The sequence below is a fragment of the Gymnoscopelus braueri genome (assembly GCF_963280865.1).
Source record: "Gymnoscopelus braueri genome assembly, chromosome: 2".
Lineage (NCBI taxonomy): Eukaryota > Metazoa > Chordata > Actinopteri > Myctophiformes > Myctophidae > Gymnoscopelus > Gymnoscopelus braueri.
This window is the reverse complement of record NC_137604.1, coordinates 59,596,238-59,613,938: the sequence shown is the minus strand read 5'-3', so window position 1 is coordinate 59,613,938 and position 17,701 is coordinate 59,596,238. Positions and strand designations below refer to the sequence as shown.

Sequence of the window (17,701 nt, the reverse complement as noted above, 5' to 3'; positions counted from 1 at the left end):
TACAAGCTCAAAACTTTGCGCCACATTTCGATGAGCATGTTTTGAGCTTACAGATCTGCTACTTTCGATGCTTTTGTGTGACGCTGTAGTACATTTTCTGATGATTCACCCATATCTTGTGTCTCTCCGTACCACAGGGGGAGCAGGGTTTAAATGGACCTCCTGGCCAGACTGGACCTCCAGGTCCAATGGTAAGATGACATTACATACAGAACAGTACATCTCAGTATTTGTCAAAACAAAATGTCTCGTCCTCGACACAATCGTCTGGATAAATCACTAGTCCAGTCCTGACTGGAATTTGTGAATGACTATATTATTATTGATAATTAGGCTAAAAAAACACAACATTTCACCCTCATGCCCTCAGCAGATACTAGATGTTAGTTGACAAGAACCTTTTATTGACCTGGTCTCCAATGTCTTCCGCCTTATAGGGTCCACCCGGATTACCAGGCCTGAAGGGAGATCCTGGCAAGAAGGGAGACAAGGTGACACACAGGGCTCTTGATCGTGATACTGATGCTTGTGTGTTTTTTTATAATGATGTTCTGTACTGTATAAGACAAATGTCTGAAAGTTCCATTGAATTGTTGATCAATACGTGTGTCATCAATCAATCAATACGTGTGTCTTTCCTGTGCAGGGCCACGGTGGTCTGATCGGGCTCATCGGGCCCCCAGGGGACATCGGAGAGAAGGGAGACAGGGGCCTGCCAGGGAACCAGGGTCTACAGGGGCCCAAAGGAGACGAGGTGGGCAGACTACACACACCTACGCACGCATACATGTACTGTATACCTACTGTATACTAAAAGCTGTGAATGTGGCCTGGACCGCTGGCGTAGTGGTCCAGGCACCTAGACTCAATGTAGCCTGACAGCGCATTGCAGGTTCGACTCCCGATCCCGACGGCCTTTGCTGCATGTCGCTCCCCATCTCTCTCCCCATTTCCTCTCAGTCTACTGTCCTGTCACATAAAGGCATACATTGTATTTTATATAAAGTCCCAAGATTATTTTTTTTGTGAATGCACACCTGGCCCAGTGCAGTGAAGAATCCAGGGGGGGGGGGGGGGGGGCGTCTGAAATTCTGATGGGGGAGTATATTTTGAGAGATATGTATCTGTGTAACTACTACTACCCAAGTGAAATCACCAAAACATGTCACTGATTAGTGCTACGAAAAACTAAAACATGAACATTAATATTCCAGATCGGCTCAATCGCATGTGTTATGCGGTATGTAACGACGATATCACGATATTATGATGGCCAAAATCCCAGACCATATCTAGTCTTCACAATATCAATATAATATCGATATATTGCCCAGCCCAAATTGCAAGCTTTAGGTCTAGCCTGCCATAGAGAGAGACCCCTCACAGACCTCTGTCTGTCTGTCTGTCTGTCTGTCTGTCTGTCTGTCTGTCTTTCCTTCTCTCTGTGTGTGTGTGTGTGTGTGTGTGTGTGTGTGTGTGTGTGTGTGTGTGTGTGTGTGTGTGTGTGTGTGTGTGTGTGTGTGTGTGTGTGTGTGTGTGTGTGTGTCTGTGTGTCTCTCTGTCTCTCTGTCTCTCTGTCTCTCTCTCTCTCCCTCTCCCTCTCTCTCTCTCTCTCTCTCTCTCTCTCTCTCTCTCTCTCTCTCTCGCTCAGAGTGAGTAAACACGTAAACAATCTAGGCCATGATCTACCATGAATTATTCAAACACGGCCAGAAAGGCGTCCATCCTTAGAGGATCTCAGGGAGTGAGTGAACCGGCACAGAGAGAGTTCAAAAGGCTGAATAGTAACTGTGTGTGAGCTTTAAATGAATGTCAACCATAGAAATACAGAGTAGCTCATTCATGCATGAAGCACATTACAGAGTCAACCAGAGCACAACAGTGTTCTGTAACAGTGTTCAAATCAGTGCTCAATCAGTGTCTTCTTTTAAATCACGTCACCCCACTGACTTACATTGCACAGTGAAACATGTCTCAAAGTCACACTTTTAGCACACTAAGGGCAGGTACACACTGCAGGACATTAGGTCAGATTTTGCTGTCGCAAACTTTTTTTGGCCCTCGCCGACAAAACCTCCCGATCTGACGCAGATCGGCCTTTGATCTGCGAGCTAATGCTCGCTGTGTGTGAAAGCCTCCACGAGACGATCTGGCCACGATCATCCGCTCTGCGATGGCTTTCCGACCGTTTTCAGATAACTACCATGTTAGATATTCAGCTGTGTCCCAGACAGGACAGCAGACAATATCAATATACAGTATGAAAGGAGCTGAGACCACCTTGCGAGGAGATGAACGCTACAGCCAATGAGAGCACATTACAGCCACCGCGGCTGTGGAAGGTCGGTGGACCTGACCACAACAAACAGATCCCCCGCATAGTTACCGTCCAGTCCTGTATTAAGTTAAACATTAGTGTGTGTGTGTGTGTGTGTGTGTGTGTGTGTGTGTGTGTGTGTGTGTGTGTGTGTGTGTGTGTGTGTGTGTGTGTGTGTGTGTGTGTGTGTGTGTGTGTGTGTGTGTGTGTGTGTGTGTGTGTGTGTGTGTGTGTCGTTGTCTGTGAGTGTTGCCAGATTTTGCGAGAGAAATAAGCAACCAGGTTTGTGAAAACAAGCCCAACAAAAGCGACTATGCATGAAGCCTATTATACAAATACATTGGATACTTGAAAATAGACGATCTACAAGCTCACGTTGTAGATAGGCTATTTTTAAAGAAGAAATCTTGGGGGGAGGGGGGAATGTGAAATATTTTCCAAATCCACGCAGATCTTGTATGAGGGTCTATGGCACAACATATTTTCAGAAGGGGGGGGACAAATATTAATTTGGGGGTCCTTGCCATGAAAATGTTTGAGAACAACTGGTTCAAACAACATTAGGAAACAAGGCCAAAAAAGCAACTACACTTTCAAGCAACTTTACAGAAAAACAATACCTAAGTCGCTTATAATAAGCGGACATGGCAACTCTGTCACTGACTGCTTCTGCGCACTTGACGTGCGAGAGAGTGAGAGAGAGTGAGAGGGGGAGAGGGAGAGATAGAGAGGCATATCACGGGATACGTCGATTAAAATGAATTGGAATAAACACAAATGTATGTATTGGGTCTGACTCTGGAGATAGCATCCTAGTGAACTATCCTACAGTGTGTAATCCCTGGTCGGGGATCAATCTATAGCAGAGGTCTTCAACAGGGGGTCCGCGACCCCTAGGGGGTCCGCGGAGGTACTGCAGGGGGTCCGCGAAATTGTTGTTTGATTAAACAATATTTTTGTTTAACATAGCATGAATCCATAGCAAACAGATACATGGAGGCACACTGCACAATAACATGGTATGTTTATACATATTTTGGAGAGAATTTTTATTTTGCACACCTACTGGGGCAGGTAGGAGCAGGCAATATAAAACACCCTACGAGGTAGGGGGTCCCTGCTCCATCTACCCATCAGTTTGGGGGTCCCTGGCCTGAAAAGGTTGAAGACCCCTGATCTATAGTGTGAAAACCACAACGATATATGACAGCCGATTTCAAGAAATAAACTCCTGCAGTGTGTAATGCTTAACGATCAGATGACCCCCCGACCACTTTAAGGTCCTGCAGTGTGTACCTGCCTTAAGGAGAAGTGGATACAGTCAATGTATAGAATGATAAAATATTGACTAGTGTTCAGTGATCTACAAGCTCACAACGTGTCCCAATGCCACGTGTTGTGAGCTTATAGATCTGCTACTGGCTCAAACTACTGGCTTACACTTGACTTCTACATGTTCAGTCTGAGCTGGGAAAATCTGCTTCCTGCTATGATGCTCCAGTTTCATGAAACAACCTACAACCCAATATCCTACGGACAATTTAATAACCTGCTCTTAAATCTCCCTGTGTGTGTGTGTGTGTGTGTGTGTGTGTGTGTGTGTGTGTGTGTGTGGGTGTGGGGTGTGGGTGTGCGTGTGCGTGTAATCTCGACAGCATACTGTAGCAAATGAGGGTAAAACTCAATGCTCTTTTCGAGAATAAATAAAGGTTTTAATACATTTTCCCTGTTTTCCATATTTTACGTGATCACATGTCCCTTGTCTCAAGGTCCCGCTACGTCATTCTAAACAGATTTTTGTCATTCACATTTCTCTGTAATCTGCAAGGTCCGATCTCACTAATTCCTTGTGTCAATCATGTTATATCACCAGTCAATCAAAGGTTATGATTCTAAATGCCAGTGTCGGCTTATCACCGAGAGGGAAAGAGAGAGAGAGGGAGAGGGAGAGGGAGAGGGAGAGGGAGAGAGAGAGAGAGAGAGAGAGAGAGAGAGAGAGAGAGAGAGAGGGAGAGGGAGAGGAGAGAGAGAGAGAGAGAGAGAGAGAGAGAGAGAGAGAGAGAGAGAGAGAGAGAGCATTTCCATTTACAATCAATTGATGCATTTAGCAGACACACCAGCCTTTAGTACTGTATATTTCACGATGGACAGCGACAGGCAAATGCAAATGTCTCTTTAAACTCTGCACATTAAAAGATAAAGCACACAGATACAGCGGCCTACAACATTACAAGGCATAGTCAAAGATAAAAGGTGATGTTGGACACATAATTGATTACATAAGCAACACATGTTCACCCCCTGCTGCCATGGTTTTGTGTGATAATAAACAGAACATCTCTCCTTCTTATTTGGCAGCCAGCAAACAAAGAAACAGTATGTTAATCCTGCTGTGGGTCACGGTCACCACCCGGCCAACTCATTCCATCTCTTGTAGCAACAACTACTTCCAGTTCATAATCCCAGTCCAATCGATGAAGGACAGCTTCTTGCATCACTTTAGAGATTAGCCATGTGGAAATGCTATGAATGACTTGGCATGTCCTACTGTACGTGCTTGGACAGCATGCCGTACTTGCTGCTAATCAATCAATCAATCAATCAATCAATTTTATTGTCACAACACAATTACAGGTAACAGTGAGGTGAAATGCTTGTTTATGCAGGCTTCCACGTTTGCAGTTCAAGGAGTAAAAGAAAAGAATTAGAAGCAAAGCATGGAAAACAAAATGAACACAAAAAGCCTGAGAAAGCAGCATGTTAAAGGTTCGATGACATTCATTTTCACTTTTTTAATTTGTTATGTTTTTTTGGGGGTTTTATGACCTCAATTACACCCAAAGAATCTGAACTTTGAACATTCAGTGGATTTTCTGTGGTCTGGGGTTTTCTGAATAATTAGGCTGAAAAGTAATCTGAGCTTGGCCCTTCGACAGTGAGGTCACAGTCGATTAATCCCGCCCACTCTCCTCCTCGCCCCTCCCCTCCCCTATCCTTTCCTTTGGGGGGGGCGGAGCAGAGGCGATGATTGACAGGCAAAATCCCTCACCAGCGACACCCGCAGGCAAAGATTTCTTTTTTCATTGCAGTTGAAAAGGCTTTAGAAATGTGAGACAAAAACACCTACAGTGAATCACTGGAGTGGAATTTTCAGTTAAAACTTTTTGTACACGTTTGAAGGACCAGGACAAAGACTCTGAATGTGGTGTAAACATGAATGTCATGATACCTTTAAAATCTGTATGTTGTCATTTAAAGAGGTCCTAAATCACATGCAGTGCATTCAATATCGTGCATGTCAGTATCATGTTGCTTAAATGTCCGAATGGAAGTCCTAAACACATCAGAATCAGAATCAGAATCAGAATCAGTTTTATTGTCACATCACAGGTTTACAAGGTAAAAAAGTGGGTGAAATTCTTTTTTGTACATCGTTCCCATCGCAACGTTAGTTTCCATAGAAAGAAAAGGGGGGGGGAGAAGAAGAGGGTGGGGGTAAGTGGGAAGGAGATCAAAACAAGAGAGCAACAGAAGGCCAGACAAGTTATCTACATATTTACAAATTACCTGAGATAATAAAAACTAAAAAAAAACTAAACAAAACTAAACTAAGGTGCCTGAGCATAGCAGCAATGTATTGTATACTGTGCATGTTATACTTATACTGTGCATGATAGACATTTCTTATGGACGTTAAGGTGCTTAGAGGAAAAGGAGCACAATAAAAAAATACCAAAAAAAAAAGTCAGTGCGTTATACAAGGGATTAAGGTGCAAAAGGTCAGTGCGTGTCCACCTAGAGTGGACTGACCCTAGTATAATCCGCAAGTAGCTCCATGAGAGAGAGCAAAAAAAAGTAATTTGTACCTGGTGTAGTCCACAGGTGTGTCCGAGGGGGGGCTAAAGTCCAAGTCATTGTCCCTGGTATAATCCACAGGTGTGTTCAGGAAGAGCCAGAAAAAAAAGTCTGCGCTGCCTGTTGTCAGGCTGCTGAACAAGGCCTATGCCTCATTCAGGCTTATTCCCCATTCAGCATTCTGACAGCAGCCGGATTGAAACTACACCAGTATCTGGTGGTGGAACTCTTGATACTGCGGTAGAGCCCCTTGCCCGGTCGCGGTCGTTGTAGGGGGTTGAACAGTCTGTGACTTGGGTGGTGCTTGTCCTTGATGATGCGCTTGGCTTTGAGCACGCACCGCTTTTTGTACAGTTCCTGGAGCGCTGGGAGCTCGATTCCCATTATCCGCTCTGCCGATCGCACTACTCGTTGTAGGCTGATCTTTTCTCGGGCAGTGCAGTTCCCGTACCAGGCCGTGACACAGCCTGTTAGGCTGTGTCACATTATAAGTGCATCAGGCCCGGACTGCTGGCCTTGCGTTCCGGGCACCTTGGCTATATGGTATAGCCTGACAGTGCATCGCGGGTTCGAGTCCCGTTCCCGACGTCTCCCCATCTCTCTCTCCCCTTTTTCCTGTCCATCTTCACTAAGAATCTATAAATAAAGCCAGAAAAATACCCCAAAATATCTTTAAAAAAAAGAATATTTAAAAAAGTGCACCAGTATAGTGCAAATCAGTGAAGCACAGGCAACAGTCTCGGGTTTTGTTCAGCAGCCTGACAGCTGCTAGATAACAACTCTGCCACAGTCTCTTGTTAAGGCTCATGAATATTTCAGAAGAAGAAGTACACTGAAGGCTTCAATCTCACTGCCATTCCACACAGCCACATTATGACTATGTTTTAACGCTGGTTGTCTCTGAGTGTTTGTGATTGTTTGTTTCAGGGTCCTGTTGGTCCTACAGGGTTTAACGGCCCACCAGGGCCCCAAGGTTTGTCTGTGAGTATACACACACACTGCTAATCCCTGTTTAGAGTCACTCCTGTCAACACACAGCATACATACAGAGCACTGGTAGCTCTAGGAATGCTGCTCTGTCACTCATCTCTGTTTGTATTCCACATTGACAGGGTGCTGTCGGCCTGAAAGGTTCCAAAGGAAACCAGGTAAAAACTGTGATATTCACAAGTCAGTTGATTAAGACAGTGGTTCCCAAATCTCGTAGAGTTTGTAATTCGGCCATTTTTCCACAATATTTATCTGTGGAACCGAGTCAAACTACATGTCATTCCTACAATTCCAAGTGCTTGTCGGGGCTGGGGGGTTCCCCGTTCAAATGTGATTATTTTGTGGGGTCAAGGCCAGAAAAGTTTTTATTTAGATTGGATATTTATTGTTTGATGATACATTGTTGCCAGTACTAATTGGTTAATTGTCTCGTGTGTGTATGTGTGTATGTGTGTGTGTGTGTGTGTGTGCTCGTGCGTGCGTGTGTTTAGGGTCCAATTGGTCCTAGAGGGGACACAGGAGCTATAGGTCCTCCAGGTCAACCAGTAAGTTGTCCACACAGAACCCAGTTGTACATTTAACCTACATAGAGTTCTAGAGTTTGTCTGTGTCATCCATAACCCTCTCTCCTCTCCTCCCCTCCCCTCCTCCCTCCCCTCCCCTCCTCTCCTCTCCTCTCCTCTCCTCTCCTCTCCTCTCCTCTCCTCTCCTCTCCTCTCCTCTCCTCTCCTCTCCTCTCCTCTCCTCTCCTCTCCTCTCCTCTCCTCTCCTCTCCTCTCCTCTCCTCTCCTCTCCTCTCCTCTCCTCTCCTCTCTCTCTCTCTCTCTCTCTCTCAGGGCCTGCCAGCAGTGGGTATGGCCTCTCTCCCAGAGCGGGGCAGGAGAAGGAGGAACCAGGTGGACGGTTCGGTCCTGGATGAAGACCAGTGGGAGGCGCAGGGAGACGAGGCGGCGGCTGCGGCAACGAGGGAGGAGGAGGGGGGAGCGACGACGACGAACGGGAAGGAGGAGCAGGGCATGGAGGAGGTGTTTGCGTCGCTGTCCTCCATGAGGATAGAGGTGGACGGACTCCGGAACCCCCTGGGGACCTTCCTCAGCCCCGCCAGGACCTGCAAGGAGCTCTACCTGCTGAAGCCAGAGCTGCCCGACGGTACGTGATGTTTTAGTTTTGTTCTAGGATGGTTGGTGGAGAGGAGCGCTTGTTTTTTGTTACCTCAGCAAAAGGCAGAGTCTGTAAGCCGTGGTGGACGGAGCTGTTTATCGTGTGAAGAAGCACGAGCACTCCCTTCCCCCCAGTCTCAGTCTCAGCCAGTCACAAGCCGAGTCCGCTCCAACTATCCTAGAAAGAAAAATATTGCTTAACAGTAGAACATCAGCCCACCGGACTACAGTTGCCCACACTCCGGTCCATTGTAGCCTGGAGGCGCTCGTCCAGTGTTAGTTTTCTTTTCACTTCACTTCTCTGTCTGGCTATCATCCTGTTTGAGACGGATTTCCAAACGTCACGTAGGCAAGTCAGGAAGTGACTCGAATTTTACATTGGAAGGCTCTGTCCGTTTTGGCCACGATGATGTTCCTAGGTGGCATTTTGTTGCCATCTTCAAAACACCTTTGATGTTAGGAGGGACATACTCCTGCCACTTCCCTCGACCCCGGCTCCTAAATACACAGAAGCATTTCCCCAATAGTTAACCACTTAATAGTTGACTGGAGTCCCACAGGGCTCTATATACTGTACTAGGTCCGATAGCATTTTCCTCTACACCAAAAATAGCTCATTGGTGCGTTGTGAGCACCACAATAGGGATGCTAGGGTTCAAATAGTTAATTTAGTGGGAAGCCAGTCGTTCAACCAATCTCACAATATGTGAGTTTAGAGAGTCCTCAAGTCATAGAGTCTGACATGTGTCAAACCTACTGCACGACACGTGCAACATGTCAATGTGTCTCACTGCCTGTCCACCTGCCTATATCTGTCTGATGGACAGTGCATCTGACCTTGTGACTTCTGTCTGTCTGTCTGTCTGTCTGTCTGTCTGCCTGCCTGCCTGCCTGCCTGCCTGCCTGCCTGCCTGCCTGCCTGCCTGCCTGCCTGCCTGTCTATCTGTCTGTGTGTGTGTGTGTGTGTGTGTGTGTGTGTGTGTGTGTGTGTGTGTGTGTGTGTGTGTGTGTGTGTGCGTGCGCGTGTGCGCATGCGTGCACGTGCGTGTGCGTGTGTGACATCAGTATCCATCATGCAGTGTGGTCAGTAATGTTAAAGCTCTTCTCTCTGCAGGTGAGTACTGGATAGATCCTAACCAGGGTTGCCATAGAGACTCCTTCAAGGTGTTCTGTAACTTCACCGCTCAGGGAGAGACGTGTCTGTACCCTGACAAGAAGTTCCAGTCGGTTAGTGGACACACACACACACACGCACACACACACACACACACACACACACACACACACACATACACACACACACACGCACACGCACACGCACACGCACACACACACACACACACACACATACGAGGTGTGTAACGCAACATTTCCGTGCCTTGTTATAAGCCGTTGAATATAGCATGTCTCAATGGTGGAGGAAATCTTGCGATCACGTGATCTCCTGGATCTGTGTGACTGAGAATGAAATGGTCACTCATGTGTTAGCGAACAGCGCCATCTAGCGTAAAAAACACTGAAAACATAACATCTCGTCATTGGCAGTCTGAGCCTTAGCAAAACATGATGAGAAATCTCGTCATTGGCAGTCAAAGAGTTAAGTTACAGTACCAGTCTTGCTGCCCAGCTGCTCTATACTCCATACTTTGTTACACTCCATAAACATTATTGTCCCAGAGCGTATAGTGGAGAGACAGCAGAGATGATTGAATTTTAGAGTTTAGGATTAAAGTGCTATTGGACAGGAAAGGAGAGTGAGGGCAGAGAGAGGAGGAAGGACATCATATAACACAGCCCTCCAGGGGCTGAATGGCCCCGAGGGGAGGCTGGTCGACACGCTATTCATCACCTACTACCGGTCACACCCCCCCAACACACACACACACACACACACATTGTTGTGAGGAGGAAGGCGATGAGATGGGTTGTCAAACTGTGGCTGGGAAATACAATGAGGTAGTGACTCTATACTAAGGAGGTCACTCAACAACTCAGGAGGCAGGAGATAGAGAGAAGAGTGTAGGGCCAGGTTTTCACAGCAAGAAGAGGGTCCAGTAGGTGATCTGTGTGAACTGTATTAGCAGGGTTTGGGGTCGGGTGTGTAGGGCTGGATCATATCCTGCAGGTAAGGGAGGTGACACCATATCCTTGTCTGCCAAATCAGCTAAAAGTCTCCATTGATTTCACACAAGATTTGAATCCTTATCACCAGCTTCATAGAAAAAACAACAACAACATGTAGCTAGTGTGTATTGTGCTGATGAAACATCATTAAACTCTGTAGAGTTGTGTTCTGTGGCTCTCGGGTGGTGCAGTGGTAAAGTATCTGCCCACCACCACGGCAACACATTCTCACACATAGGTGTCAGTTATTTTCACTCCCTAATGTGTCATCATAGGACTACAAAAACTAAAACGCACGTATTGGAGCTTCAAATGCTATTCGTATCGTGGGGTTGGCCAGCTACCTCTGTGGCTTACCTCCTAGCAGCGCTTAGCTAGTAATTGTAACTTCCCGTGATCGAATCCCATCGTGGACCAGTGGGTGCGGAGGGTGAGGTATATTTTTGTGAGGTTAGGGTTAGGATTAGGGTTAGGTTTAGGCATATTTTTGTCAACATGCGACGTCGCCATGGCGTCCCGTCTTGTCAAAACTCGACGTTTCAGGGCTACTGACAGAGCGGTGAAATGCGACGCCTTGGGAGTGAGAACGGGTTGACCATGGAGTCTGGGTGTTAAAATGCACCGTGGTGCATCCGGCTTTGTCGAGCGTCCGTACGAACGCAAACGGTCCGTGTTCGGGGGGGGGGGGGGGGATAATTTGTCACTGCACGTAATCCTACGGGCTGGGGGGGGGGCATCACCTGTCAGCAGGGAGTGTTGGGTGGGAGGAGTAGGACAGAGGCTCCTCACTGGCGTGGCAGGTGAGTTAGTAGGATACAACAGAAGTGACAACACGGGAGGCAAACACAGGAGGAAATAATTGAGTTCTGTTGTTGTCTGTCTGTCTGTCTGTCTGTCTGTCTGTCTGTCTGTCTGTCTGTCTGTCTGTCTGTCTGTCTGTCTGTCTGTCTGTCTGTCTGTCTGTCTGTCTGTCTGTCTGTCTGTCTGTATTCAGGTGAAGCTAGCAGCGTGGAAAGGAGAGACGCCGGGCACCTGGTACAGCACCTTTAGGAAAGGAAAACAGGTACACAGCATGTGGAGAGTTGTGTATGTTTGCACTCTCTGCGCGCATGTGTGTGTGTGTGTGTGTGTGTGTGTGTGTGTGTGTGTGTGTGTGTGTGTGTGTGTGTGTGTGTGTGTGTGTGTGTGTGTGTGTGTGTGTGTGTGTGTGTGTGTGTTCTATCCTTGACCCTCACTTGTCAAATGGTGTTATATTCATGGTTAGAGCTGAGGTGCACTGTAGGCTAAAAGGTAAAATACTGTTTAGAGTTTAAAATATTGAACCAATGAAAAGTATTAAAGGAGTAGTTCAACCAAAAAACTACTTATTTTCTATCAAATACACACCCCATGAAGCATTGAATTCATGGAGATTTTTTTGTTTTTGTCGAATTTCTAAGCCATTCATTTGATGACAGGCGGAAAGATGCTAATGTGTCCGGTACCCGACCTACCGGATACAAAAGGCATCCTACCGGAGAGACCGCCGGTCATAAAATCATTGTCTCAGGAATGCTACAAAAACTAAAAAATCTCCATGAATTCAAGGCTTCATGGGGTGTGTAATTGATAGAAAATAAGTATTTTTTTGGGTGAACTACTCCTTTAACAAGACGGTGTTGTACATACAAGGTTTCCACCCTACAGCTACGATAACGATGGCTGTGTGTTCTTTCCCCCCGCAGTTCTCCTACTCCGGGGCAGACAGCGTTCCGATCCACGTGGTCCAGATGACCTTCCTCAAGCTGCTGAGCGCCACGGCCAAGCAGACCTTCACCTACCACTGTCTCAACTCCGCCGCCTGGCTCGACACCGCCAACTACGGCCACCAGCATGCACTGCGTTTCAGGGGCAGCAACGGCGAGGAGCTGACGCACGAGAACACGCACTATATCGGCACCCTCTATGATGGATGTCAGGTACGGTACTATTGTTCCTGGAACTTTTAGATCAATCTCCCAGCTCCAGGTCACTCCGACCGTGCCTTTGCTGTGTTGGCACCAAGGGGCTAGCTTCCGGGTTGTAAATTGAGGCTATATAGGAAGTGACAGTTCATATGAATGGCCTGTAGTCTCTGTGTTTCACCCCTGCTGGTGCCAATTAGGCTCTATTCAATCGGATGGGTTTTTGCCGAACTTTAGACTTGATTTTATTACCTTAATAAACATTGTCATAAATACTATATGCTTCCAGTCGCTAGTTTAAAGTCTTCTTTCAATCACCATGATATGCGTTTTGGTAAATTATGGTCCCATTTATTACAAAAAATATATATTTGATAGGGTATGCGGTGTACCTTGTGATGATTTGATTGAGAAGCTACACAACCAATGGCATTAATTCCCCACCCCCGCTCTGGTCCCAACCAATAGCATTAAAGTCTGTGATTTCTTCACCCGGTTGGCAGTATGTAGAACGGCAGGAACAATATTACTAAAACATCATCATTTTACATGTTGTTTAGGAAACAGCGCTAGTTCCACAAATCGCATAATAGGACTTGGCCATACACAGTTATTTCAGTCGGGAGGTTTTACTTAGCTTTAATCCATGACATTAACACCTTGACGTTTGCGCTGATTTGTCTCTCTCTATCTCGTCCTCCAGACGCGGTCAGGGCAGGAGAGGACGATCCTGGAGATGGACGCTCCGCTCTCCGACACGCTCCCGGTCGTGGACGTGGCCGTGTCCGATTTCGGCAACGGGAACCAGAAGTTCGGCTTCCAAGTGGGTCCCATCTGCTACAACGGCTAGGCTGCAACCGGGAGTAACAGTGGGGGGGAAATTAAGGGGAAAACAAGAGCCATGGACAATTTCTACATGCAGGGAGAAAAACTATGTGATACCGTGATATTTATAAAGCAGATGTATCTGAAACAGTGTTGCGTTCATTGCTCACTTACTGTACACACGCACGTGCACACACACACACACAAACACACACACACACACACACACACGCACACACACACACACACACCCCCCCACACACACACACACACACACACACACACACACACACACACACACACACACACACACACACACACACGCACACACACACACGTCCTTCACACATAATTGATCCCTAGGGCTGGGTAATATGTCGACATTATATCGATATTGTGATATAAGACTAATTATCATCTGGGATTTTGGATATCGTTATATTGTGACGTGGCATTTTGACGCCTGTTGTGTGTTTTTTGTTTTTACACTAGATGGCGCTCTTCGCTAAGATATGACATGAGTAACCATTTCATTCTCAGTCACACACAGATCCAGGAGATCCCGTGATCGCAAGATCTCCTCCACCATTCACTTCCTAATTAGCGTATTTGGGTAAACGGCTGTATCTTGCCTTTCTTGTATTTTTCTGCGTTTTTGGCGAGAACAAGCTATATTCAACAGCCAATAACTAAAGAACGGAGGGTCGTGGTGACACGCTTTTTTCCCCCCGATGGAAGCAGAGACACTCCTCCGTCTTTTGCGACACTCAGTGTGTCGATCGTCGTGGAGCGAAATATTCTGTGGCTAGTAAAAGGTTAGTAAAAATGCTAAGAAATGCTGGCAGTGGCTGCACACTGCCAGAAAAAACTCAAACAGTGAATGAGTTAAGCCCTGTTTCATACTTTCAAAAGGTTTTTCTACCTGCTCACAAAGTTTCACATTGCGATTGCATGAGTACAGAAGTCCTGACGTCGCTCGTTCATCCCCTGGGTCACGAAAGTACTTTCTCTATGGAAAATATCATTGGTTCATTTTAGAATCGTCTCATATAAGAATTGTGGTCCAAAAATAAACACATTGTCCCGGCGATATTGACAGGGAGGTGGCTCTGTATCGTTTACGATAGTCAGTCACTCATATTTGATCCAGGCTGTTTCTGGCGAAAAAGTTACTAATATGGCAGCGGTAACGTTAGCATTTTCTCGGCGTCAGTTGATGCTTCATAACCATATGAGTCAAACCGCCGGGCTCATTTGTTTATTTTTGGAACACAGTTCTTATATGACGTGATATTAAACACGTCTATGGGGGAAAAAACATGACCCGGGTAGGATGCGCAAATTACATCAGAATTTGATACTCTGTTGTGAGCTTGTAGCTTTTTGTTTTTGCTATTTTTGAAAAATGTATATTGAAATATAAAAATATACATATATTATGGTCACAATACAATATTATCGCCACAATATCAAATGGTCAAAAAAGATCAAGATATTTGATTGTGTCTGTATGGCCCAGCCCTGTTGATCCGTCATAACTCTTACTGTATTATGTTGTGTCTTGTAGAGCAGTGCACGCCAATGGCAGTCGCTCATATCCTGTGTCAGATAATATGTTATTCCTGTGATTTCCTCTTTGATCTGAGTCCTGAGGACATTAATTCATTAATTAATTCAATCATTCATTCATTCATTCACTCATTCACTCATTAATTCATCCAACTCACTCACTCACTCACTCACTCACTCACTCACTCACTCACTCACTCACTCATACACACACACATTATCTTTTCGTTCACACACATTAATTAATTCACAGACACATTCTTTCATACTTTCATAATCATTCTCGGCCATTAACCACTTAAATAATCCATCTACAAGCTCACAAGGTGTTGCATCCCGACGCGTTGAGAGCTTGTAGATCTGCTATTGTTGCCATTTCTATTTTTGAAAATGATTGAAAACTTTGAAAGTGGTTCATTCTATTCTTTCTTTAAATTCTCGCTCGCTTAATTGTACATAAACCTTTTCATCGCTCGCACATTCGCTCGTTCTCACACCGCAACACACACGTGGTCGCAAAAAAAACCTGTGTAAAGAGGTTAGCTAATCATCAAAAATGTTGTTACATATCATTCTAACATCTTTAACTGTAATTATCACAATATTTCACAACACCAGTGGTGCTATTATAGCGATGCGTTGAACCTGTGGAAACCCTACGTATTCATCTGCTTTCATCATGCCATGTCATGTCATCAAACCTCACATTGTTTATGTTTACGCCTGTGTTTGTCACTGTTGTCTTCATGTAATGTATATTTTAGTTATAGGGATGCACCGATATGGAAATTCCGAAGGAAACCGAAGTAAAAAAACTAAAAACTATTTGGCCGATAGCCGATACTGACTGATACCAATGCTTATTTTAGTTTTTGTTTGTTATTCATTCATTCCCCCATTTTGTGCAAGGGAAGAAAAAACAAATCTTCATTATAAAGAATAACCTAATGGATGTCATCCGAATCTTCAGCTTGGTAGGCTGCAGATAACCAACCAAAATTGACGCATTACAATACAGATAAATAAAGGCCATCGCCATCGTCGAATGTCAACGTATTTGCCAATATGCCGATGGCAGTCAATGAAGCGAGAATATCGGCCAATACCGATATGCGACCGATATATATCGGTGCATCCCTGATTTCAGTGGTTCTCAAAGCTTTTTGAAAGTAAAAAGTTTGAGAACCACTGGTTTATTTGACTGTAGCTTTATCACGGTGCTATGATGTCACTTCCTTGAGGAGTACATGTACATGGAAAGGGGAATTGGGGCAGTGCATTATTATTATTGTTTTTTTTTAGATATTGAAAAGCCATGTTTTTTATATTGTTTATATATATATATATTTGTAAACATAACAAACCAAACTGTGGATGTATGTACCATTGCCTCAAGGTCCTTCTATTCATATGTGTAGGGATGAAATCAGTTTAATAAAAATGTACAAGATACGTACACTTAAGTTAATCGGCCTGGATCTTGTCCCATCCTTTTGTTGAAACCACTGAAGTCCTGTTCAGACATTAAAACAATAGCTGCTCTATATTATAGTCTTTTGGCGGATTCAAATAAAAAAGCATCAAAAGTAGCAGAGCTTGTAGATCTGCTATTTTGTGTGTGCCTATAATGACATGCCAGGGCACCGGGTTGAAAGTGGTTCTGAGAAGCACATGGAACACACACACACACACACACACACACACACACACACACACACACACACACACACACACACACACACACACACACACACACACACACACACACACACACACACACACACACACACACACACACACACACACACACACAGGAGGGATGTTCTCTCTCTCTGCAAGCAAATTGCTTACCTGTCCATCACTGTCTGCTACCTGCTGCTCCTCAGTCTGATGGGGTTTACCAATGCCAGATGTGTGTGTGTGTGTGTGTGTGTGTGTGTGTGTGTGTGTGTGTGTGTGTGTGTGTGTGTGTGTGTGTGTGTGTGTGTGTGTGTGTGTGTGTGTGTGTGTGTGTGTGTGTGTGTGTGTGTGTGTGTGTGTGTGTGTGTGCGCGCGCGTGCGTGCGTGCGTGCGTGCGTGCGTGCGTGCGTGCGTGCGCATGGGTGGAAGTGCATTTGTGTGCGTGAGTGTGTGCCTGTGCCTTTGCGTGTGTGTGTGTGTGTGTGTGTGTGTGTCTGACAGAGGTACAGTATTATGTATTTGTGCTCTGCTGTCAGAACATACATCATTCATAATTCCCCTTCCTGCGCCTATACTCTCTCCACACACACACACACACACACACACACACACACACACACACACACACACACACACACACACACACACACACACACACACACACACACACACACACATGGCCTTACATCTTCACCCTTCCTATCATTTCGCTCTGTCTCCTCCTCCTCCTCCTCCTCAAGCTCGATTCATACTTCGCCGCATGACTGTGTCTCGCACCGAAAACCGCTCGTAGCTTGTACTGTAGGTCTGCTGTTTTCGGCGCACTAGATAGACCTGTATTGATCCTGCGTGCGGAGGGACATTCAGTCATCAGAGGCTGCACAGCAGTTAAGATCCATGTACAGTATCTTAACTATCTAACTGCACTTACAGTACCGGGTGTGTTTTATTGATTTAATACTTTATTTAACCCATTAACCCATTAAGACCTGAGGCGATTCTTAATTTTATTTTCTAAATCAACAGTTTTTAAAAAAAAATCTAAAAAAAAATAGCAGATCTACAAGCTCATGGCGCGGCACTCGGTGCCGCGCTATGAGCTTGTATATCTGCTATTTTTGAATAGCCAAAGAAATCTAAGGCGATACAGATGCGTTCCAGGTCTTAATGGGTTAAGACCTGAGGCCGATTCTACAAATGTCTTCTAAATCAGTAGTTCTCACACTTTAATTTTTTTT

General features: G+C 45.4%; 1 protein-coding gene across 1 annotated transcript in view; it reads left to right on the top strand.

Moving 5' to 3' along the window:
• LOC308106220 (uncharacterized protein) overlaps positions 1 to 16,251 on the top strand; it is a 100,240-nt gene extending 83,989 nt beyond the window's left edge. The window contains 11 exon segments of the mRNA XM_080457276.1: positions 138 to 191; positions 438 to 491; positions 647 to 754; positions 7,100 to 7,153; positions 7,285 to 7,320; positions 7,654 to 7,707; positions 7,999 to 8,311; positions 9,437 to 9,549; positions 11,441 to 11,509; positions 12,171 to 12,404; positions 13,093 to 16,251. Of these exon segments, the coding sequence (XP_080313402.1) occupies positions 138 to 191; positions 438 to 491; positions 647 to 754; positions 7,100 to 7,153; positions 7,285 to 7,320; positions 7,654 to 7,707; positions 7,999 to 8,311; positions 9,437 to 9,549; positions 11,441 to 11,509; positions 12,171 to 12,404; positions 13,093 to 13,239 (1,236 nt within the window). The 3' untranslated portion in view covers positions 13,240 to 16,251.
• The last annotated feature ends 1,450 nt before the right edge of the window (positions 16,252 to 17,701 follow it).